Here is a 23,001-nt window from a genome sequence, read left to right on the forward strand (position 1 = left end):
ATAACTCCTACGCTAGCTGGGTTTCTCAACTCCACTGTGGGTGGAGTGTACCTCCGACTACATCGAGTCGCTGTCAGTCGATACAAGGAAACAGTCGGTGGTTGTATTTGTTTAACGTTTTATAAAAATTTTGGGATTTCAGCAAACAAAGAAAACAACTCGCCTACCCCCTACACGTTCAGCTTTGCCCTGTGACCCTGCCTATGACCTCCTGACATCCCCATAAATAGTCATAGGTTAGATATTTCCATTCTGATGTTAAATTGTCGTCGCTGTCACGCCTGCTCCTGCACGTGTCACCATCATTACGCGCAGCTGCACAATATTGGACTCACCTGGACTCCATTACTTTGTTGATTACCCCCTCTATATCTGTCTGCCCCTCAGTTTGTTCCCTGTGTCAGCATTGATGTCTTATTTATCCCCTGTAATGACGCTGTTCCTGTTCTGTTTCATGTCCGTTGTTTATTAAATGTTCTCCCTGTACCTGCTTCTCGTCTCCAGCGTCAATCCTCACAGTTATATTATGTTATATTGACATTATAAAAGACCTTAAAGATATTAACTGGCTGTTAGGAAAATCAATAGCATCAGCTTTGTTACCCCTGCCTAAGTAGCCAACTATCCCCTTGCTGTCTCTTTGTTTAGCTAATGCCTCCCTAATATCTCCCCTGTGTGCAGTTGGTATTGGTATCAGTTTGACTATGTGGCAGGGGCAGGTATAGCGAGACAGAGAGACGGAGAGACAGAGAGACAGAGAGACTTTAAAGAGGCCAACCCTAACCTGCTCAACATCTTAAACATCATCTTAATCAACACTGACTTGAAAAGATACACTGAACCAAAATATAAATGCAACAATTACAAAGATTTTACTGAGTTACAGTTCATATAAGGAAATCAGTCAATTGAAGGAAATAAATTAGGCCCTAATCTATGGATTTTACATGACTGGGAATACAGATATGCATCTGTTGGTCACAAATACCTTACAGGCGTGGATCAGAAAACCAGTCAGTATCTGGTGTGACCACAATTTACCTCATGCAGCATGACACATCTCCTTCGTATTGAGTTGATCAGGCTGGTGATTATGGCCTGTGTGATGTTGTCCCTGCTCCTCTCCTATGGTAGTAAAAAGTTGCTGGATATTGGTGGGAACTGGAACATAATGTCGTACACGTCGATCCAGAGCATTCCCAAACCTGCTCAATGGGTGACATGTCTGGTGAGTATGCAGACCATGGAAGAACTGGGACATTCAGCTTCCACAAGTTGTGTACAGATCCTTGTGACAGTATAATGCTGAAACATGAGGTGATGGCGGTGGATGAATTGCAGGATCTCGTCACGGCATTCAAATTGCCGTTGATAAAATGTAATTTTTTTGTCCATAGCTTATGCCTGCCCATACCATAACCACACCACCACCACGGGGCACCCTGTTCACAATGTAGATTTCAGGAAGCCGCTCGCCCACATAACGCAATACATGCTGTCTGCCATCTGGGATTCAACCGTGAAGAGCCACTTCTCCAGCGTGCCAGTGGCCTTCGAATTTGAACATTTGCACACTGAAGTCGGTTACGACGCCGAACTACAGTTAGGTTAAGACCCTGGTGAGGACAACGAGCACTCAAATGACCTTCCCTAAGCTGGTTTCTGACAGTTTGTGTAGAAATTCTTCGGTTGTGCAAACCCACAGTTTCATCAGCTGTCCAAGTGGCTGGTCTCAGAAGATCCTGCAGGTGAAGAAGCCGGATGTGGTGGCCCTGGGCTGGTATGCAGTTGTGAGGCCGGTTGGACATAATGCCAAATTCTCTAAAAAAACATTGGTAGAAATGAACATTTAATTATCTGGCAAAAGCTCTGGTGGACATTCCTGCAGTCATCATGCCAATTGCACGCTCCCTCAAAACTTGGGACATCTGTTGCATTGTGTTGTGTTTTGTTGCCTTTTATTGCCCCCCAGCACAAGGTGCACATGTGTAATGATAATTCTGTTTAATCAGCTTCTTGATTTGCCCCACCTGTCAGGTGGATAGATTTACTTGGCAAATGAGAAATGCTCACTAGCAGGAATATAAACTAATAAGCTTTTTGTGCGTATTTCTGGGATCTGTTATTTTGGCTTTTGTTTCGTTTATATTTTTTGTTTAGGATAATTGTTTATGATTAAAAAGAAAAACCTGTATGTTGGTGAATGGGACTGTATTTGTTTATTCTGCATTCTGTGTGTTTGAGAAATTGTAATTAAAGCGGGTTTGGTTCTACCGCTTATCTGTATTCTGTTGTTAATCTTGTCTTCTTTATTCTGTCGTTCAGAGTGCCACAGGGAAAATAGAGGAATTCTTCCTATTTGGTTCCTTCCTGGAGGCCACCATGATTGACAGGAAGATCGGCGATAAGCCAATCAGTTTCGAGGTCACAATAGGTAAGTAATATACTTGGGGGGTATACAGTAATATCTTAACAGACTCAATTATTATTAGTATTGGACACAAAAGGTACTCAATGATTTATGTGTTTGGCATGTAAAGATCGCAAACAAAAACACAACGATACAATTCTACTATTGTCGCTACTTTTCACATTTCCTTCCCCCAGGTAACTACGGCAACCAGATAGACGGAGTGAGCAAGCCCACCGCAGCTAAGAAGAAGAAGAAGAAAGAGGGAGGAGGAGGAGGAGAGAGTGATGAGGAAGAGTCAGAGCTGATCCAGCAGAACTCCAGTGAGGATGAGGCGGATGATGATGGGGACCTGGTGTCTGTGTCCTCCACCCCTCCCATGAAACCTGTCATCACAGACAGGTCAGAGGGTCAGGATCAGGGGTGGTGGGTCAAGTTTGTCAGTTCCTCCTGGGTCACGTCTAAAGCTGGGGTTCTGGCTAGAAATATTGTTTTGCTCTAGCTCTTCCATATTCATAGATCACAATGTAGCCTATACAGATATGTGTCACAAAGTGCTCTAACATAAAATAATGGCGATAAAAGAATAGCATGGTGCAAAGCATATTGCATATTGAAAAAATTGAAATATGAAAGAAATCTGCAACCATTGGTCTTATTCTCTGAGGGACTCTGATAATGTCAACACTCATCACATCGATTATACACCTTTTTTTTGTGCCAACCTCAGGAACTACTTCCACTTGCCCTACTTTGAGAAGAAGCCATGTATCTATATCAAGAGCTGGTGGCAGGACCAGAGGAGACGACTCTACAACTCAAACATCATGGACAAGATCGCTGACAAAATGGTCAGTAACTATTCATGTTGAATGTGCACCAGCAGGATAATAATTAGATTAAAAAAAAATGGAATAATTTTTTCCCCCCAATTTCATGGTATCCAATTGTTAGTAGCTACTATCTTGTCTCATCGCTACAACTCCCGTACGGGCTCGGGAGAGACGAAGGTTGAAAGTCATGTGTCCTCTGATACACAACCCAACCAAGCCGCACTGCTTCTTAACACAGTGCACATCCAACCCGGAAGCCAGCCGCACCAATGTGTCGGAGGAAACACCGTGCACCTGGCAACCTTGGTTAGCGCGCACTGCGCCCGGCCCGCCACAGGAGTCGCTGGTGCGCGATGAGACAAGGATATCCCTACAGGCCAAACCCTCCCTAACCCGGATAATAATTAGATTAACCCCAATAAACGCAAATCATTTCTGGATCTGATACACTTGTTTGTGTTTGTGGGTTGTGTCCTACAGGAGGAGGGTCTGAATGACGTGCAGGAGGTCATTAAGACAGAGAAGGCCTATCCAGAGCGCAGACTCCGAGGGGTTCTGGAGGAACTCAGCACTGGCTGCAAGTGAGCTAACATTACTGATACCACAGCCATAATCACTTCTGTTGATACAGTGACTGGACTTCCATAGCCAGAGACACAGTCTGTAAGTGTCTCTGTGTCTTTACTTTCAGTCGTTTCGTCACTTTGGCCAACAAGGACCAGAACCAGGCAGGCAGAACTAAACTGGACAAAGAGAGACTCAAGTCCTGCATGAGAGAAATGGTACAGGGCTGCTCTGAGAGAGTGATGGAGAGAGTTGTTATGGTTATGAATCTATCCTCGTGTAGCAGAGCGTGGGAATGTTTATGATGTCATATCCTTCTCTGTAGGAGAGCATGGGGCAGCAGGCCAAGCTGATTCGCTCCCAGGTGAAGAGGAACACGGTTAGAGACAAACTGAAGATGGTTCAAAACTTCCTGCACAGGCTCCGTTTCCTTGCCGACGAGGTACAGATTCTGTTACACTCAACTTTGTTTATAACACATTCTAGTTGCATTGACAGAGCAATTCAGGCCTTATAGAGAGAGCACAGGCAACCTCCCCACAGTGGATCTTAGCTCTCCATTATAAAACGCTAGCATAATCAGAACCAATCACTATGTACAGTAAAGAGTACCACTGTGCAACAATAAACTGTACACTCATAAAATGTAATTCACCGTTACAAGGGTGTGCATTCTTGTGTTTATCAATATCCTTTATGTTATGCACGTGAATTTCAGCCTGTATTGACTGCTATGTGGGTGTCAATAAAACGTTGAAGCTATATCCTCTGTGCCCTCCAGCCCCAGCACAGTATCCCAGACGTGTTTGTATGGATGATGAGTAACAACAAGCGTATCGCCTACGCCCGCATCCCCTCTAAAGACATCCTCTACTCCATCGTAGACGAGGAGACAGGCAGGGACTGTGGCAAGGTCAAAGCTGTCTTCCTCAGGGTACGTGACTTGAACCTTCTCGACTCTCTCTGACCTCCACTTCTTCCTACCCTCATTGTTTTGTTTTATAACCCTAACAAACTATTGAATGTCCATTTACCTTAGTGTTGCTGTTGTAGGTCTGTGGCCTTGTGTCTTTAGATCCCACGCTAAGATTAACATCTTTCTAAGGCTGAATAAAGTTATATACATCTATAACGTTACTGTAACGTTTGTGTCCATCAGCTGCCTGGTAAGAAGGGGTTTGGTCCAGCGGGTTGGACAGTGCAGGCTAAGATGGAGATATACCTGTGGCTGGGTCTCAACAAACAGAGGAAGGACTTCCTGTCTGGCCTGCCCAACGGCTTTGAAGAGAACAAGGCTCCCAGGACAAGCCCCTGTCTACAGTCTGTACCCCCCGTCAGTCTGGTTTACAACAGTAAGTCTGTCTACAGTCTGTACCCCCCGTCAGTCTGGTTTACAACAGTAAGTCTATCTACAGTCTGTACCCCCCGTCAGTCTGGTTTACAACAGTAAGTCTGTCTACAGTCTGTACCCCCCGTCAGTCTGGTTTACAACAGTAAGTCTGTCTACAGTCTGTACCCCCCGTCAGTCTGCTTTACAACAGTAAGTCTGTCTACAGTCTGTACCCCCCGTCAGTCTGGTTTACAACAGTAAGTCTGTCTACAGTCTGTACAGTCTGGTTTACAACAGTAAGTCTGTCTACAGTCTGTACCCCCCATCAGTCTGGTTTACAACAGTAAGTCTGTCTACAGTCTGTACCCCCCGTCAGTCTGGTTTACAACAGTAAGTCTGTCTACAGTCTGTACCCCCCGTCAGTCTGGTTTACAACAGTAAGTCTGTCTACAGTCTGTACCCCCCGTCAGTCTGGTTTACAACAGTAAGTCTGTCTACAGTCTGTACCCCCCGTCAGTCTGGTTTACAACAGTAAGTCTGTCTACAGTCTGTACCCCCCGTCAGTCTGGTTTACAACAGTAAGTCTGTCTACAGTCTGTACCCCCCGTCAGTCTGGTTTACAACAGTAAGTCTGTCTACAGTCTGTACCCCCCGTCAGTCTGGTTTACAACAGTAAGTCTGTCTACAGTCTGTACCCCCCGTCAGTCTGGTTTACAACAGTAAGTTTATAACCCTAACAAACTATTGAATGTCCATTTACCTTAGTGTTGCTGTTGTAGGTCTGTGGCCTTGTGTCTTTAGATCCCACGCTAAGATTAACATCTTTCTCAGGCTGAATACAGTTATATACATCTATAACGTTACTGTAACGTTTGTGTCCTTCAGCTGCCTGGTAAGAAGGTGTTTTGGTCCATAACAGTAAGTCTGTCTACAGTCTGTACCCCCCGTCAGTCTGGTTTACAACAGTAATTCTGTCTACAGTCTGTACCCCCCTTCAGTCTGGTTTATAACAGTAAGTCTGGTCTATAACAGTAAGTCTGTCTACAGTTTGTACCCCCTATCAGTCTGGTCTACAACATTAAGTCTGTCTACAGTCTGTACCCCCCTGTCAGTCTGGTTTATAACAGTAAGTCTGGTCTATAACAGTAAATCTGTCTACAGTCTGTACCCCCTATCAGTCTGGTCTACAACATTAAGTCTGTCTACAGTCTGTACCCCCCTTCAGTCTGGTTTATAACAGTAAGTCTGGTCTATAACAGTAAGTCTGTCTCAGTCTGTACCCCCTATCAGTCTGGTCTACAACATTAAGTCTGTCTACAGTCTGTACCCCCCTTCAGTCTGGTTTATAACAGTAAGTCTGGTCTATAACAGTAAGTCTGTCTACAGTCTGTACCCCCTATCAGTCTGGTCTACAACATTAAGTCTGTCTACAGTCTGTAACCTCTATATACTGTTGCTATGGTGAGTGAGCAGCTGCTTTATAAGATAGCTACATTTTGTATTTACACACTCCATTACCTAGTCCCATTTATTGAAGCACGTACTCAAGTGTGATGGCTCACACCTGTGCATCTCTGTGTCCTCTCTCTGCTCTGCTGTGTATCTGAGTGTTGTCTAATCTCTATGTCCTCCCTCTGCTCTCCTGTGTATCTGAGTGTTGTCTAATCTCTATGTCCTCCCTCTGCTCTCCTGTGTATCTGAGTGTTGTCTCATCTCTGTGTTCTCTCTCTGCTCTGCTGTGTATCTGAGTGTTGTCTCATCTCTGTGTCCTCTGTCTGCTCTGCTGTGTATCTGAGTGTTGTCTCATCTCTGTGTTCTCTCTCGGCTCTGCTGTGTATCTGTGTGTTGTCTCATCTCTGTGTTCTCTCTCTGCTCTGCTGTGTATCTGAGTGTTGTCTCATCTCTGTGTCCTCTGTCTGCTCTGCTGTGTATCTGAGTGTTGTCTCATCTCTGTGTTCTCTCTCGGCTCTGCAGTGAAGCAGGTATTCCAGCTGAGGGCTCACATGTACCAGGCCAGGAGTCTGTTTGCTGCAGACAGCAGTGGCTTGTCAGACCCCTTTGCCAGGGTATTCTTCTCCACACATAGCCAGGTCACTGAGGTAAGATAGAGGGTGTGTGTGTGTGCATGTGTGTGTGTGTGTATGAGTGTGTGTTTGTGTGTGTGTCAGTGTGTGTGTTTTTGTGCATATGCGTATGTGTGTTCTGAGTCAGTCTCTGCTCTACATGGGCCTAGTAAGCCTCGCGTGTGTGTGTGTGTTTGTTAATGTGTGTGTGTGTGCCTGCATACGTGCTTGTGTTTCTGTTAATGTGTGTCCGTGTGTTTTAGGTCCTGAGTGAGACTCTGTGCCCTACGTGGGATCAGCTGCTGGTGTTTGAGGATGTTGAGCTGTTCGGAGAGGCCGGCGAGCTACGAGACGACCCGCCTATCATTGTGGTAGAGGTCTACGACCAGGACACTGTGGTACGACCTGACGGAGAGAGAGAGTGAGAGTGAGAGTGAGAGTGAGAGTGAGAGTGAGAGTGAGAGTGAGAGAGTGAGAGTGAGAGAGTGAGAGAGAGTGAGAGAGAGTGAGAGTGGGAACGTGAGAGAGAGAGTCAGAGAGAGTGAGAGAGTGAGAGAAAGAGAGAGTGAGAGTGAGATCCTTAGTGAAACTATTGTGGGATTCAAAGGATACGAGGATACAAAGTACTGTGAAACTGGACTGGCCATTTTTGGCAAATGCCAGTTGGGCTGGTCCATGTCTATCTCAGGTTTCTTTTCACCAAATGATTATTATTTGGCTGATAATGGGGGCATCAAGGAAAACATGGGCCGGTGTGAGGGCCTCAAGGGAAAATGGGCCGGTGTGATAGAAATGCCAGGGCTGATTTCTGGTCCCAGTCCGTCCCTGTCTGTGATCCAAACACTTTGTGTTTGTCCACATGTCCTTACTGTGTATCTGTTACTGTCTTAATTTACCATGTTTCTCCTGTTCCTGCTCATATTGTGGATGATGCTGTTGGGGTTAAGTAGAGTGTGAAAGCCAGAAGTAGGGAATCCTGCTTTGAGCTTCTGTTTGCGTAGCAACGTAGCTAGTTAGCCAAGTCATGCAAGAGGCAGGACAGGCTATTTTACAGGGCATTCCCAAACTAGGTTTGCCATCTGTCCATGACGTAGCCATAAGCATGGTCCTCTTGCATTCCTCCAGTAGTGTTTGATAGCTGAAACAGTAGTTGATTGGTTGAAGTTGTTTGGTTGAAGTGGTAACTCTACCAGTCATGCATGCTTCTCATAAACTGATGGAACCAATAGAGATATGACCCCTGGTAGGACCTTTCAAATTCTGTTAGCCTTATGGTAGCTAGCATGTTCTCTGAATAGTCCCCACTTTATACACCATTTTCAGTATTATGTCTGTGCTTACACTGTCCCCCAGTGGCCATAACAAGAAGTACACCCCATAAACTGGTTTCTAATTTTGGTTTTCTTTCTACGGTTGTCTCTGTGGCGTCCAGGGCAAGGCAGAGTTCATTGGTCGGACATTTGCTAAGCCCATCACTAAGATGTGTGACGAGCACTACGGCCCTCCGAGGTTCCCCCCACAGCTAGAGTACTACCAGATCTACCGTGGTAACTCTACCGCCGGTGACCTACTGGCTGCCTTTGAGCTGCTGCAGGTCAGCTGATCACACACACTCGCGCACATAGACACGTGTGCACACTGCAAGTACACACACACACATCAGAAACATACACATATGCACATATACACACGAGGAACACATGCACACCAGGAAATACGCACACATGCTCGCACGCACACACACACACACACACACACACACACTAGGAACTAAATAACATGCCAGGAACACACTAAGAGCATGCCATTGGCATGCATGGAAAGAGTTAAAAAATACACACCGACGCACAAGAAGTTATTAGACAAATGGATCACATGGAGAATGACAACAGATTTACCAAATGCATGGAATATGCAACTGCAGCTGTGCACGGAGCACGGTGACGAGCTGATTCCTCAGCAAATCTAGAAAAGAAGGGTCTCTCTTTCCCTCTCTCTCTGCCTTTCCTTCTCTTCATCTGTCTGTTATTAATTTCCATTTCATTTTAATTGTACGTCCACAATTTTCTTCATCCTCCATGCCTCTCCTCTTCTTCTTCCCCCATGCCTCTCCTCTCCTTCTTCCTCCATGACTCCTCCTCTTCTCCCTCCATGCCTCTTTTCTCTTTCTTCCTCCATGCCTCTCCTCTCCCTCTTCCTTCATGCCACTCCTCCTCTTCTTCCTCCAAGCCTCTCCTTCTTCCTCCATGCCTCTCCTCTCCTTCTTCCTCCATGCCTCTCCTCTTCTTCTTCCACAATGCCTCTCCTCTTCTTCTTCCTCCATGCCTCTCCTCCCCTTCTTCCTCCATGCCTCTCCTCTTCTTCTTCCCTCATGCCTCTCCTCCCCTTCTTCCTCCATGCCTCTCCTCTTCTTCTTCCTCCATTCCTCTCCTCTTCTTCTTCCTCCATGCCTCTCCTCCTCTTCTTCCTCCATGCCTCTTCTCTCCTTCTTCCTCCATGCCTCCTCATCTTATTCCTCCATGCCTTTCCTCTCCTTCCTCCATGCCTCTCCTCTTCTTCTTCCTCCATGCCTCTCTTCCTTCTTCCTTCTTCCTTCTTCTTCCATTCCTCTCCTCTTCTTCTTCCTCCATGCCTCTATTCCTCTTCTTCCTCCATGCTTCTCCTCCCCTTATTCCTCCATGCCTCTCCTCTTCTTCCTGCTCCATGCCTCTCCTCCTCTTCTTCCTCAATACCTCTTCTCTCCTTCTTCCTCCATGCCTCTCCTCTTCTTCTTCCTCCATGCCTCTCCTCTTCTTCTTCCATGCCTCTCCTCCTCTTCTTCCATGCCTCTACTCCCTTATCCCTCCATGCCTCTCCTCTTCTTCTTCCTCCATGCCTCTCCTCCTCTTCTTTCTCCATGCTTCTCCTCCCCTTATTCCTCCATGCCTCTCCTCATCTTATTCCTCCATACCTTTCCTTCCTCCATGCCTCTCCTCTTCTTCTTCCTCCATGCCTCTCTTCCTTCTTCCTCCATGCCTCCTCTTATTCTTCGACCATGCCTCTCCTCCTCTTCTTCCTCCATGCTTCTCCTACCCTTATTCTTCCATTCCTCTCCTCGTCTTATTCCTCCATGCCTCTCCTCTCCTTCTTCCTCCATGCCTTTCCTCTTCTTCTTCCTCCATGCCTCTCTTCCTTATTCCTCCATGCCTCACCTCTTCTTCTTCTTCTTCTTCTTCTTCTTCTTCTTCTATGCGTCTCCTCCTCTTATTCTTCCATGCCCCTCCTCTCCTTCTTCTTCCATGCCTTTCCTCCCCTTCTTCCTCCATGCCCCTCCTCTAATTCCTCCTCCATGCCTCTCCTTTCTTTCTTCCTCCATGCCTCTCCCTTCTTCCTCCTCCATGCCTCTCCTCTTCTTCTTTCTCCATGCCTCTCCTCTTATTATTTCTCCATGCCTCTCCTCTTCTTCCTCCTCCATGCCTCTCCTCTCCTTCTTCCGCCATGCTTCTCCTCTCCTTTTTCCATCCTCTCTTTATCACCCTGTGGTCCCTTGACTCTCCCTCCTTCTCTTTCCCCCTCCTTCCTTCACTGGACCCCTGCCCAACTACCCCCTACCTCCTGCCCTCCACCTTACATACTCCTGTACCCTGTCCCCACCCTGCAGATTCCCTATGACGATGAGGAGATCAGGAGGGCTCTGATTGCTGTCCATGACTTTGCTGTTCCTCAGATTAAGGTGCTCTTTTCACTCTTCTGTCCCTCCCTCTGTGATCACTCTCTGGTCTGTTTAACTCTATGGTCTCTCTGGTCTGTCTAACTCTATAGTCTCTCTGGTCAGTCTAACTCTATGGTCTCTCTGGTCAGTCTAACTCTATGCTATCTCTGGTCAGTCCAACTCTATGCTATCTCTGGTCAGTCCAACTCTATGCTATCTCTGGTCAGTCCATCTCTGTGAAACGGTTAGGTAGTTAGCGGGGTGCGCACTAATAGCGTTTCAATTGGTGATGTCACTCACTCTGAGACCTTGAAGTATTTGTTTCCCTTGCTCTGCAAGGGACGTGGCTTTTGTGGAGTGATAGGTAATGATGCTTCGTGGGAGGCAGTTGCTGATGTGTGCAGAGGATCCCTGGTTCGAGCCCAGGTAGGGGCTAGGAGAGGGACGGAAGCAAAACTGTTACATTTGGTTATTCTGTCTCTGATCACTCTCTGGTCAGTCTAACTCTATAGTCTCTCTGGTCAGTCTAACTCTATGGTCTCTCTGGTTAGTCTAACTCTATGGTCTCTCTGGTCAGTCTAACTCTATGGTCTCTCTGGTCAGTCTAACTCTATGGTCTCTCTGGTCAGTCTAACTCTATGGTCTCTGTCATCAGTCTAACTCTATGGTCTCTCTGGTCAGTCTCTCTATGGTCTCTGTCATCAGTCTAACTCTATGGTCTCTGTCATCAGTCTAACTCTATGGTCTCTCTGGTCAGTCTAACTCTATGGTCTCTGTCATCAGTCTAACTCTATGGTCTCTCTGGTCAGTCTAACTCTATGGTCTCTCTGGTCAGTCTAACTATATGGTCTCTCTGGTCAGTCTAACTCTATGGTCTCTCTGGTCAGTCTAACTCTATGGTCTCTCTGGTCAGTCTCTCTATGGTCTCTCTGGTCAGTCTAACTCTATGGTCTCTCTGGTCAGTCTAACTCTATGGTCTCTCTGGTCAGTCTAACTCTATGGTCTCTCTGGTCAGTCTAACTCTATGGTCTCTCTGGTCAGTCTAACTCTATGGTCTCTCTGGTCAGTCTCTCTATGGTCTCTCTGGTCAGTCTAACTCTATGGTCTCTCTGGTCAGTCTCTCTATGGTCTCTCTGGTCAGTCTCTCTATGGTCTCTCTGGTCAGTTTAACTCTATGGTCTATCTGGTCAGTCTCTCTATGGTCTCTCTGGTCAGTCTAACTCTATGGTCTATCTGGTCAGTCTCTCTATGGTCTCTGTCATCAGTCTCTCTATGGTCTCTCTGGTCAGTCTCTCTATGGTCTCTCTGGTCAGTCTAAGCCTTCTTCTGCTGAGTGTTTTAATCTATAAAGGTGCTTCTCTCCCTCTCTGACTCATCCATCTCTATTCAGTGTCTTGCTCTGTAACTACTCTCTCTAACTTCTGTACCTCTGCAAAACTAGTCCAGTACAAAGCCAAACTAAAATCTAGGAGAACAAAACATCTCAGGTCCTTTTATTGCTGAATACTGAAGCTGATGTTTGTAATTTCATTGAATTGTATCTCCTCGGTATGTTGTATACATTGGTTGTTGCCTCCTCTCCCTTCTTTTCCTGGAGTAGATTGGACAAGGGGGGAGGGCAGAGCTTCCTCCCATCGATGGTCCGACAGACTCAGAACGTGGACCCATCCTCCCTGTACCCATGGGCATCCGACCTATCCTCAGCCGCTACCGCATAGAGGTGAGACAACGCTCCATGTCTAGGGAACAGCACTCAGAGAGGGTATACAACTACAAGCTAGAGGAAAGAGAGAAAACAACCCAAAGATAGAAACTGGAAGGTGGAGGACACAGGTCCAGGTGGTGGAGGTAAGGGGAGATCAAGGAAGAGATCAAATGGTCTGATCCAGTCTGATATGTTGTGGTCCAGGTTCTGTTCTGGGGCCTGAGGGACCTGAAGAGGGTGAATTTGGCCCTGGTGGACAGACCCAGGGTGGACATAGAGTGTGCAGGGAGAGGAGTCCAGTCTGCTCTCATTCAGAACTACAAGAAGAACCCCAACTTCAGCACCCTCGTCAAGTGGTTTGAGGTGGTGAGTAGAACCTGATCAAATCTCGATGGTCTTTCAGACAATGAAAGACAGCAGATACTGTACATAAAGGCAGCAAAAATTAAATGTCCTCTCACTGTCAACTGCGTTTATTTTCAGCAAACTTAACATGTGCAAATATTTGTATGAACATAACAAGATTCAACAACTGAGACATAAACTGAACAAGTTCCACAGACTAAGAGAAATTGAATAATGTGTCCCTGAACAAAGGGGGGGTCAAAATCAAAAGTAACAGTCAGTATCTGGTGTGGCCACCAGCTGCATTAAGTACTGCAGTACATCTCCTCCTCATGGACTGCACCAGATTTGCCAGTTCTTGCTGTGAGATGTTACCCCACTCTTCCACCAAGGCACCTGCAAGTTCCCAGACATTTCTGGTGAGAATGGCCCTAGCCCTCACCGTCCGATCCAACTGGTCCCAGACGTGCTCAATTAGATTGAGATCCGGGCTCTTCGCTGGTCATGGCAGAACACTGACATTCCTGTCTTGCAGGAAATCACGCACAGAACGAGCAGTATGGCTGGTGGCATTGTCATGCTGGAGGGTCATGTCAGGATGAGCCTGCAGGAAGGGTACCACATGAGGGAGGAGGATGTCTTCCCTATAACGCACAGTGTTGAGATTGCCTGCAATGACAACAAGCTCAGTCCGATGATGCTGTGACACACCGCCCCAGACCATGACGGACCCTCCACCTCCAAATCGATCCCGTTCCAGAGTGCAGGCCTCGGTGTAACGCTCATTCCTTCGACGATAAACGCGAATCCGACCATCACCTCTGGTGAGACAAAACCATGACTTGTCAGTGAAGAGCCCTTTTTGCCAGTCCTGTCTGGTCCAGCGACAGTGGGTTTGTGCCCAAAGGCAATGTTGTTGCCGGTGATGTGTGGTGAGGACCTTACAACAGGCCTACAAGCCCTCAGTCCAGCCTCTCCCAGCCTATTGCAGACAGTCTGGGCACTGATGGAGGGATTGTGCGTTCCTGGTGTAACTTGGGCAGTTGTTGTTGCCATCCTGCACCTGTACCGATCCTGTGCTGGTGTTGTTACATGTGGTCTGCCACTGTGAGGATGATCTGCTGTCCATCCTGTCTCCCTGTAGCGCTGTCTTCGGCGTCTCACAGTACGGACATTGCAATTTATTGCCCTGGCCACATCTGCAGTCCTCATGCCTCCTTGCAGCATGACTAAGGCAGATGAGCAGGGACCCTGGCCATCTTTCTTTTGGTGTTTTTCAGAGTCAGCAGAAAGACCTCTTTAGTGTCCTAATTGTTCATAACTGTGACATTAATTGCCTACGGTCTGTAAGCTGTTAGTGTCTTAACGACCGTTCTACAGGTGCATGTCCATAATTGTTTATGGTTCATTGAACAAGCATGTGAAACAGTGTTTAAACCCTTTAAAAATGAAGATCTGTGAAGTTATTTCGATTTTTACGAATTATCTTTGAAAGACAGGGTCCTGAAAAAGGGACGTTTATTGAATGGATTCAAGCTGGTTTAAAACTGACCTTAGATCTTGCGTATAGGCCAGGGCAACTTCCTAACTCTCTATGGTAACCCTGACCCCATCAGGACCTTCCAGAGAATGAGCTACTTCACCCTCCTCTGAACGTCCGGGTGGTGGACTGCAGAGCGTTTGGCCGCTACACCCTGGTGGGTTCCCATGCCGTCACCAGCCTGCGACGGTTCATCTACAGCCCCCCAGACAAGACACACAACAACTGGACCAGCGCAGGTAGGCCTACTCACACTACTCATACTACTTCTTATTTCTATTACAAGAGATTACATTTTTGTATTGATCTGGGGAATCCAAACCATGTATTTATACTATTTGAGTATATACATTTGTTGATATACTGTATAGTATCAGAATCTAATCTTCAAAATTATTTTCAACAGTTTGTGATTTCCTCTCAGACTGACTCAGACCTGCATATGAATATGAATTTTCTATTGCTTTACTCACCTTGATGCTTCCTGGCTTTTTCCCACTCCTGCTCTCCTTCTCTCCCACTCTCTGGGCCAATCTGTATTCTCTTTCTCTATCTCTCTTTCTCTCTCTCTCGCTCTTTCTTTATCTCTCACTCTCACTCTCTCTCTCTCTCTCTCTCTCGCTCTCGCTCTCTCTCGCTCTCGCTCTCTCTCGCTCTCCATCTCTCTCACTCTCTCTCTCTCTCTCTCTATCGCTCTCGCTCTCTCTCGCTCTCTATCTCTCTCGCTCTCTATCTCTCTCGCTCTCGCTTTCTCTATCTCCATCTCTCTCTCTCTCTCTCTCTCTATCTCTCTCTCTCTCTCTCTCTCTCTCTCTCTCTCTCTCTCTCTCTCTCACTCTCACTATCTCTCTCGCTCTCGCTTTCTCTATTGTTCTCTCTCTCTTTCTCTCTCTCTCTGTCTCTCTCATTCCATTTCTTTGTTGTGTCCTGTTCCTCCTCGGTCACTCCCCTGACCCCTTTCAGCTAGACTGATGAATGGCTACATGGTCCTGACCAACGGGGGGTCCCAATCTCGCCCCTGCTCCCCTTACTCCCGCACCCCACCCCGCACCCTCTCTCGCCCCGCAGGTGATGTCACAGTCAACATGGATGCCGACCCCTCAGTCAGGAAGATGGACACGGTGGTCAAGTTAGACACTGTAAGCTTTTACACGCGTGTCTCTGACGTTTATCACTTTTGATTTCCTATTTTTGGAATGAAAAGGACAGAAGTAGAGATGCCCTCAAGGACTGAAATTGAGGTTGATGGCTTTACCTCTGGTCCTGTGTGTGGTGTAAAATCTATTCCTGTTTTGTTTAGATGTATATATTTTGTGTGTAATTTGGTGCTGTTTTGTGTGACCCTCCCCCTGTAGACGTCTGATGCAGTTGTTAAAGTTGATGTGGTAAGTCCTGGTATGGAACTGTTCCCCAACGTTTGAAAGAGCTTCACAATGTGGACAGACATCAATGCACACCTGTAACATTTATCTACTATGCCAGTTAGCACGTAGTTTATCAGACGATCTCTCTTGTACCCGCAGAACGAGGAGAAAGAAGAAAAGAAGAAGAAGAAGAAGAAGAAGAAGAAGGGAGAGGTGGAGGAGGACGATGAGACAGACGAGAGCATGCTGGACTGGTGGTCCAAATATTTTGCTTCTATAGAGACACTGATGGAGGTGAGAGATCGATTCTGTTATATTCTATTCTGTTCTGTTCAATTCTATTCTGTTCAATTCCATTCTATTCTATTCTATTCTGTTCAATTCTATTCTATTCTGTTCAATTCTATTCTATTCTGTTCAATTCTATTCTGTTCTATTCTATTCTGTTCAATTCTATTCTATTCTATTCTATTCTGTTCAATTCTCTTCTGTTCTATTCTATTCTGTTCAATTCTATTCTATTCTATTCTGTAAAATTATATTCTATTCTGTTCAATTCCATTATATTCTGTTCAATTCTATTCTATTCTGTTCAATTCTATTCTATTCTGTTCAATTCTATTCTGTTCTATTCTATTCTGTTCAATTCTATTCTATTCTATTCTGTTCAATTCTATTCTCTTATATTCTATTCTGTTCAATTCTATTCTATTCTGTTCAATTCTATTATATTCTGTTCAATTCCATTCTATTCTATTCTGTTAAATTCTATTCTATTCTATTCAATTCTATTCTATTCTGTTCAATTCCATTCTGTTCAATTCTATTCTATTCTATTGCTTTATGTTCCGTCTCGTTGGAATATGGTTGTATTCTGGAAATAGAGTGTTTTGAGTAGTTCCAATAAGACAACTGGAGTGTTCTAGAATAAAGTCAGTTCCATGTGTGTCTTGTGGGGATAATCCTGATGTGTAGTTGTTTTTCCCAGATCCTCAGGGCTCAGGAGGCAGCTCTGGCCGAGGCAGAGGAGAGGGAGGACCAGGAGATAGCAGCAGAGGGAGCAGGTAAACACTGCTGGTGCTGACCGTCAACACAGAGCATCTGTTGGCTAACATGTCTCTCAGAATGACAGGATTCTGGGCCAGCTCTGATTGGTGGATGAGAATGGGAGTAGTGTATGGGTTTGATGTGTGCTTTTTGAGATGAATGAGCTACAGGATCAGAGTGTCTATCTCTGCCTGCTTGCGGACTGGTGGAGAGGGCACCAGAGTAGAGTATAGCATGTGAAGGCATTGTATGCATTACACATCCTCCTCACTCTCATCATTCATCCCTAGCACCTCCGACCCAATTACCCCTCATCCATCACCACCTAAATTGGAATGAAAACATGACCTCATATCATACCCATCGACCCCTCACACCAGCATGACCAACCCTGCCGTGCACTACCATGAAAGTTGGCTGATAAACTGAACCATTAAGGAATGCAACATTTGCTTATATGCTTATAAAGCAAATCAATCCCTTTGTCCCTTAATCCCCTGATTTAACCATAAATTATGTGGATACATCTAATACATCTATACATCTACTAATTACCACAAACTCAATTTTAAATGAAATTCTAAAACTTTGAAAAAATATAAATGTCTTGTTTACCAAATTCCTATTAAGATATTCTCCCAGAATTAGAAAAAAGGATAATATGGTAACAGAGAGACAGAGAGACAGAGAGACAGACAGACAGACAGACAGACAGACAGACAGACAGACAGACAGACAGACAGACAGACAGACAGACAGACAGACAGACAGACAGACAGACAGAGGAACCAACTAACAGACAGACAGACAGACAGACAGACAGACAGACAGACAGACAGACAGACAGACAGACAGACAGACAGAGGAACCAACTAACAGACAGACAGACAGACAGACAGACAGACAGACAGACAGACAGACAGACAGACAGACAGACAGACAGACAGACAGACAGACAGACAGACAGACAGACAGACAGACAGACAGACAGACAGACAGACAGACAGACAGACAGACAGACAGACAGACAGAGGAACCAACTAATAGACAGACAGACAGACAGACTTACTTACTTACTTACTTAAGTAAGGTGATTACAAATACAGGTAACTGCCAAAATAAAGGAAGTTCCAAAATAATGTGTCTTAATAGGGTGTGGGGCCACCACAATCCACCAGAACAGCTTCACTGCACCTTGGCATAGATTCTGTCTGAAACTCTTCCAAGAGAAATTCCATAATTGGTGTTTTGTTGATGGTGGTGGGTAACGCTGTCTAAGGCGCCACTCCAGAATCTCCGAGAAGTCTTCAATTGGGTTCAGATCTGGTGACTCAGACGGCCATGGCATATGTTTTCACGCTAACCATTCAGTGCCCTGTGGATCGGGGCACTGTCATCCCATAGCCATGGAAGCAAAAATAATGGCCAAAATAATGGCCTGCCCAGCATTTTTATACATGACCTTAAGCATGATGGGATGTTAATTTATTAATTAATTTCAATATACTTTGTACTTTGTATGTATTTACTCAAGTGTTTCCATTATTTTGGTAGTTGGTATTATTTTCCATTTTAATCACTCATGATGTAATGGAATTCAGTAGTCCTGGCAATGGATGGCCAGAGGGGTCAAATGTCAACTTTCATGTTGATTGACATCTGAGGTGTTGTGTCGTGTCCATCCATTCGTCCCTCTTCACACCTCCCTCCCCACCTCACGCCCTTCCTCCTCATCCATTAATTCCCTATTCAACCCCCTGCCCCCCACCTCACTCCCCTCCTCCTCCTCCATTAATTCCCTATTCACCCCTCTGCCCCCCTCCACTCCCCTCCTCCACTCCTTCCACTCACCCCACAATCAGATATCAAACCTGATGACCTCCCTGTAAAAGGCTCCAAGGGGAAGGAGAAGAGCCGAGACAAGAGCAGGAACAAGGAGAAGAAGAAGAGCCACCATGCAGGAGAGGAGACAGAGAAACACTCCAGCAAACCCAAAGTGGACGAGCTGCTGGTCAGTAGGACTAGAGATTCCACTGGACACACACACACACACAACTTGTCGTTCAGAGTGTGTCTGATACCATTCCACGTGTTTGTGTGTGTGTGTGTGTATTGTCCAGGTGTACAACAAGGAGCTGGAGGCAGAGTATGATAACTTTGAGGACTGGCTCCACACCTTCAACCTGTACAGAGGGAAGGCAGGGGACGACGATGAAGCAGCCCTGGATGACGACAGGATCGTGGGCAGATTCAAGGGCTCCATGTGCATGTACAAGTTGCCTCTGTCTGAGGAGATCACCCGGGAGGTGGGCTTTGACCCAAACATGGGCATGTTCCAGAGCATTCCACACAATGACCCTATCAACGTGCTCGTGCGCGTCTTCGTGGTCAGGGTGAGTGACACCCCTAACCTCTAACCTCTAACCATAAACCAAATCTTTCCCAGGTTGTTGCTCTTAACTTCAGTGACCTAAGCATGTATTCTCATTCAACTCACTTGGTAAAATAAGGGTTCAATAGATTGTAAGTAAAAACCTACACCATACCACCCACCAACACTGTATTCCAGGCCACAGACCTCCACCCTGCTGATGTGAATGGGAAAGCGGACCCCTATGTTGTCATCAAACTGGGCAAGTCAGAGCTGAAGGATAAAGAGAACTATATCTCCAAACAGCTCAACCCTGTCTTTGGCAAGTGAGTGTGGATGGATACATTCGTTGCACATTGGTGCTGATTCAACAAGCCAACTCATATAGAACATTGCAGTCAAGTGTATTGAAGCATTACTGTACTCTTGTAACTGGCATAGATGCAGCGGCAGCGCAATCTATAAAAAGCTAGCCACTTCTTATTTCAAATGTCATCCCTACTCTCTCCATCTCTTCCTTTCTTGTCTATTCCCTCCCACTCCTATTCCTCCCTCCCTTCCTCCCCCTCCTTCCCTCCCTCCACTCCCTCCACCTCCTCTCTCAGGGCGTTTGACATGGAGGCTACGTTCCCAATGGAGTCCATGTTGACCGTGTCAGTGTATGACTGGGATCTGGTGGGCACTGATGACCTCATCGGGGAGACCAAGATCGACCTGGAGAACCGCTTCTACAGTAAACACAGAGCTACCTGTGGCATCGCTAACAGCTACTCTGTGTGAGTTCCTGTCTGTCCAAGTCATTCTGTTTTAAGGTCCGTTGTCTGTCTGTCTGTCTGTCTGTCAGTTAGTTAGTTAGGTGGTTCCTCTGTCTGTCTGTCTGTCTGTCTGTCTGTCTGTCTGTCTGTCTGTCTGTCTGTCTGTCTGTCTGTCTGTCTGTCTGTCTGTCTGTCTGTCTGTCTGTCTGTCTGTGTTAGTTAGTTGGTCTGTCTGTCTGTCTGTCAGTTAGTTAGTTAGTTAGGTGGTTCGTCTGTCTGTCTGTCTGTCTGTCTGTTTGTTAGTTAGTTAGTTAGTTAGGTGGTTCCTCTGTCTGTCTGTCTGTCAGTTAGTTAGATAGTTAGTTAGTTAGTTAGTTAGTTAGGTGGTTCGTCTGTCTGTCTGTCTGTCTGTGTTAGTTAGTTGGTCTGTCTGTCTGTCTGTCTGTTAGTTAGGTGGTTCCTCTGTCTGTCTGTCAGTTAGTTAGTTAGTTAGGTGGTTCGTCTGTCTGTCTGTCTGTCTGTCTGTCTGTCTGTCTGTTAGTTAGGTGGTTCCTCTGTCTGTCTGTCTGTCTGTCAGTTAGTTAGTTAGTTAGGTGGTTCGTCTGTCTGTCAGTCTGTTAGTTAGTTAGGTGGTTCCTCTGTCTGTCTGTCTGTCTGTCTGTCTGTCTGTCTGTCTGTCTGTCTGTCTGTCTGTCTGTCTGTCTGTCTGTCTGTCTGTCTGTCTGTCTGTCTGTCTGTCTGTCTGTCAGTTAAGTTTATACCTCTGTCTGTCTATCTGTTAGTTAGTTAGTTTGTTCCTTTGTCTGTCTGTTTCCCCCCAAAATGTTAAGAAACAATAAAGTCAATATCGACAACAGTCTGGTGTTGTTGTTTGTTCCTGGTAGACATGGTTACAACGTGTGGCGTGACCCGATGAAGCCAAGTCAGATCCTGGCCAAGCTGTGTAAGGAGGGCAAGCTGGACGGCCCCCACTACGGTCCCGGGGGCAGGGTCAAGGTCGCCAACCGCGTCTTCATGGGTGCCACAGAGATCGAGGATGAAAATGGTATGTTTTTGACCTAAAGTATGATACATTTGTGCTGTTGAAAATATATTTATTAAGTTTTGCCTACATTTAGAGACCTGACATTTACTGTGCGTCTGTGTGTGTGCGCGTGTGCGTGTGTACAGGTCTGAAGAAGCAGACAGACGAGCACCTGGCCCTGACAGTGCTGAAGCACTGGGAGGAGATCCCCAGGGTGGGCTGTAAACTCATCCCAGAACACGTGGAGACAAGACCCCTACTCAACCCTGACCACCCTGGCATTGAGCAGGTCACACACACACTCCTACTTATTATTAGTATAACGTTTTTATAAGTGTTCATCTGGAACTAAGAGTTTAATTCATTTTGATCACTTTTGAGTTAATTGATAATATAGTGCCTTATGAGGGTAAAATAATTAATAATATTGGATAATGAAGCTGTTATGAGCTGTTATAACCTGTGATGACCTCTGTTTAACCCCACAGGGGCGGATTGAGATGTGGGTAGACATGTTCCCCATGGACATGCCAGCACCTGGACCCGCCATCGACATATCACCACGTAAACCAAAGAAGTATGTCATGTCTGGGGCCGGCGGAAGTGTCAGAGTTCAGTCAGTGTACACTTAGAAAAAAAGGGTTCTCAAAAGGTTCTCCTATGGGGACAGCTGAATAACCCTTTTAGGTTCTAGATAGCACCTTTTTAGTGTAGGTACAGCATTGGAGTCTGGTGGGAGGAGCTATAGGAGGACGGGCTCATTGTAATGGCTGGAAGGGCATAAATGGAACGGTATCAAACACATCAAACAAATAGAAACCACATGTTTGACTCCTTTCCATTAATACCATTCCAACAATTACAGTGAGCCCATCATCCTATAGCTCCTCCCACCAGCTACCTCTGAGGTACAGTATATGTTACACATTACCAGATAGATCAAGGCACAACATAAACATTTTTTTTAGTTTGATTGACGTTTTGCTTCTTATTTATGATCCTATATGAAGTGCTGTATATATGAGTCTCAAAGCAGAAGGATGTAGTTTTCCTACTTATATCCCTTCCAGGTTTTCTGTGGTAAGTGTTGTATCTCATTAGAGTAGGTTGGTTATCTAGTGGTTTTCTGTGGTAGGTGTTGTATCTCATTAGAATAGGTTGGTTATCTAGTGGTTTACTGTGGTAGGTGTTGTATCTCATTAGAGTAGGTTGGTTATCTAGTGGTTTACTGTGGTAGGTGTTGTATCTCATTAGAGTAGGTTGGTTATCTAGTGGTTTTCTGTGGTAGGTGTTGTATCTCATTAGAGTAGGTTGGTTATCTAGTGGTTTTCTGTGGTAGGTGTTGTATCTCATTAGAGTAGGTTGGTTATCTAGTGGTTTTCTGTGGTAAGTGTTGTATCTCATTAGAGTAGGTTGGTTATCTAGTGGTTTTCTGTGGTAGGTGTTGTATCTCATTAGAGTAGGTTGGTTATCTAGTGGTTTACTGTGGTAGGTGTTGTATCTCATTAGAGTAGGTTGGTTATCTAGTGGTTTTCTGTGGTAAGTGTTGTATCTCATTAGAGTAGGTTGGTTATCTAGTGGTTTTCTGTGGTAGGTGTTGTATCTCATTAGAGTAGGTTGGTTATCTAGTGGTTTTCTGTGGTAAGTGTTGTATCTCATTAGAGTAGGTTGGTTATCTAGTGGTTTACTGTGGTAGGTGTTGTATCTCATTAGAGTAGGTTGGTTATCTAGTGGTTTTCTGTGGTAAGTGTTGTATCTCATTAGAGTAGGTTGGTTATCTAGTGGTTTTCTGTGGTAAGTGTTGTATCTCATTAGAGTAGGTTGGTTATCTAGTGGTTTTCTGTGGTAAGTGTTGTATTTCATTGGAGTAGGTTGGTTATCTAGTGGTTTTCTGTGGTAAGTGTTGTATCTCATTAGAGTAGGTTGGTTATCTAGTGTTTTTCTGTGGTAAGTGTTGTA

General features: G+C 45.6%; 1 protein-coding gene across 15 annotated transcripts in view; it reads left to right on the top strand.

Moving 5' to 3' along the window:
* otofa (otoferlin a) overlaps positions 1 to 23,001 on the top strand; it is a 139,253-nt gene that overhangs the window by 103,987 nt on the left and 12,265 nt on the right. For 7 of the 15 annotated variants that reach the window (XM_031800787.1, XM_031800779.1, XM_031800778.1 and 4 more), the window contains exons 16-41: positions 2,326 to 2,434; positions 2,608 to 2,812; positions 3,141 to 3,261; positions 3,724 to 3,824; positions 3,935 to 4,025; positions 4,133 to 4,249; positions 4,589 to 4,741; positions 4,967 to 5,159; positions 7,112 to 7,236; positions 7,464 to 7,598; positions 8,633 to 8,794; positions 10,841 to 10,912; positions 12,492 to 12,611; positions 12,801 to 12,962; positions 14,558 to 14,720; positions 15,445 to 15,620; positions 15,837 to 15,866; positions 16,005 to 16,139; positions 16,834 to 16,909; positions 18,755 to 18,903; positions 19,013 to 19,285; positions 19,462 to 19,589; positions 19,869 to 20,039; positions 20,903 to 21,063; positions 21,189 to 21,331; positions 21,531 to 21,619. In XM_031800787.1, the coding sequence (XP_031656647.1) occupies positions 2,326 to 2,434; positions 2,608 to 2,812; positions 3,141 to 3,261; positions 3,724 to 3,824; positions 3,935 to 4,025; positions 4,133 to 4,249; positions 4,589 to 4,741; positions 4,967 to 5,159; positions 7,112 to 7,236; positions 7,464 to 7,598; positions 8,633 to 8,794; positions 10,841 to 10,912; positions 12,492 to 12,611; positions 12,801 to 12,962; positions 14,558 to 14,720; positions 15,445 to 15,620; positions 15,837 to 15,866; positions 16,005 to 16,139; positions 16,834 to 16,909; positions 18,755 to 18,903; positions 19,013 to 19,285; positions 19,462 to 19,589; positions 19,869 to 20,039; positions 20,903 to 21,063; positions 21,189 to 21,331; positions 21,531 to 21,619 (3,560 nt within the window). The remainder of the gene's footprint in view (positions 1 to 2,325; positions 2,435 to 2,607; positions 2,813 to 3,140; positions 3,262 to 3,723; positions 3,825 to 3,934; positions 4,026 to 4,132; positions 4,250 to 4,588; positions 4,742 to 4,966; positions 5,160 to 7,111; positions 7,237 to 7,463; positions 7,599 to 8,632; positions 8,795 to 10,840; positions 10,913 to 12,491; positions 12,612 to 12,800; positions 12,963 to 14,557; positions 14,721 to 15,444; positions 15,621 to 15,836; positions 15,867 to 16,004; positions 16,140 to 16,833; positions 16,910 to 18,754; positions 18,904 to 19,012; positions 19,286 to 19,461; positions 19,590 to 19,868; positions 20,040 to 20,902; positions 21,064 to 21,188; positions 21,332 to 21,530; positions 21,620 to 23,001) is intronic. The other 8 variants (XM_031800790.1, XM_031800792.1, XM_031800791.1 and 5 more) reach the window with 5 other exon arrangements.

The sequence above is a fragment of the Oncorhynchus kisutch genome, linkage group LG21, assembly GCF_002021735.2.
Source record: "Oncorhynchus kisutch isolate 150728-3 linkage group LG21, Okis_V2, whole genome shotgun sequence".
NCBI lineage: Eukaryota > Metazoa > Chordata > Actinopteri > Salmoniformes > Salmonidae > Oncorhynchus > Oncorhynchus kisutch.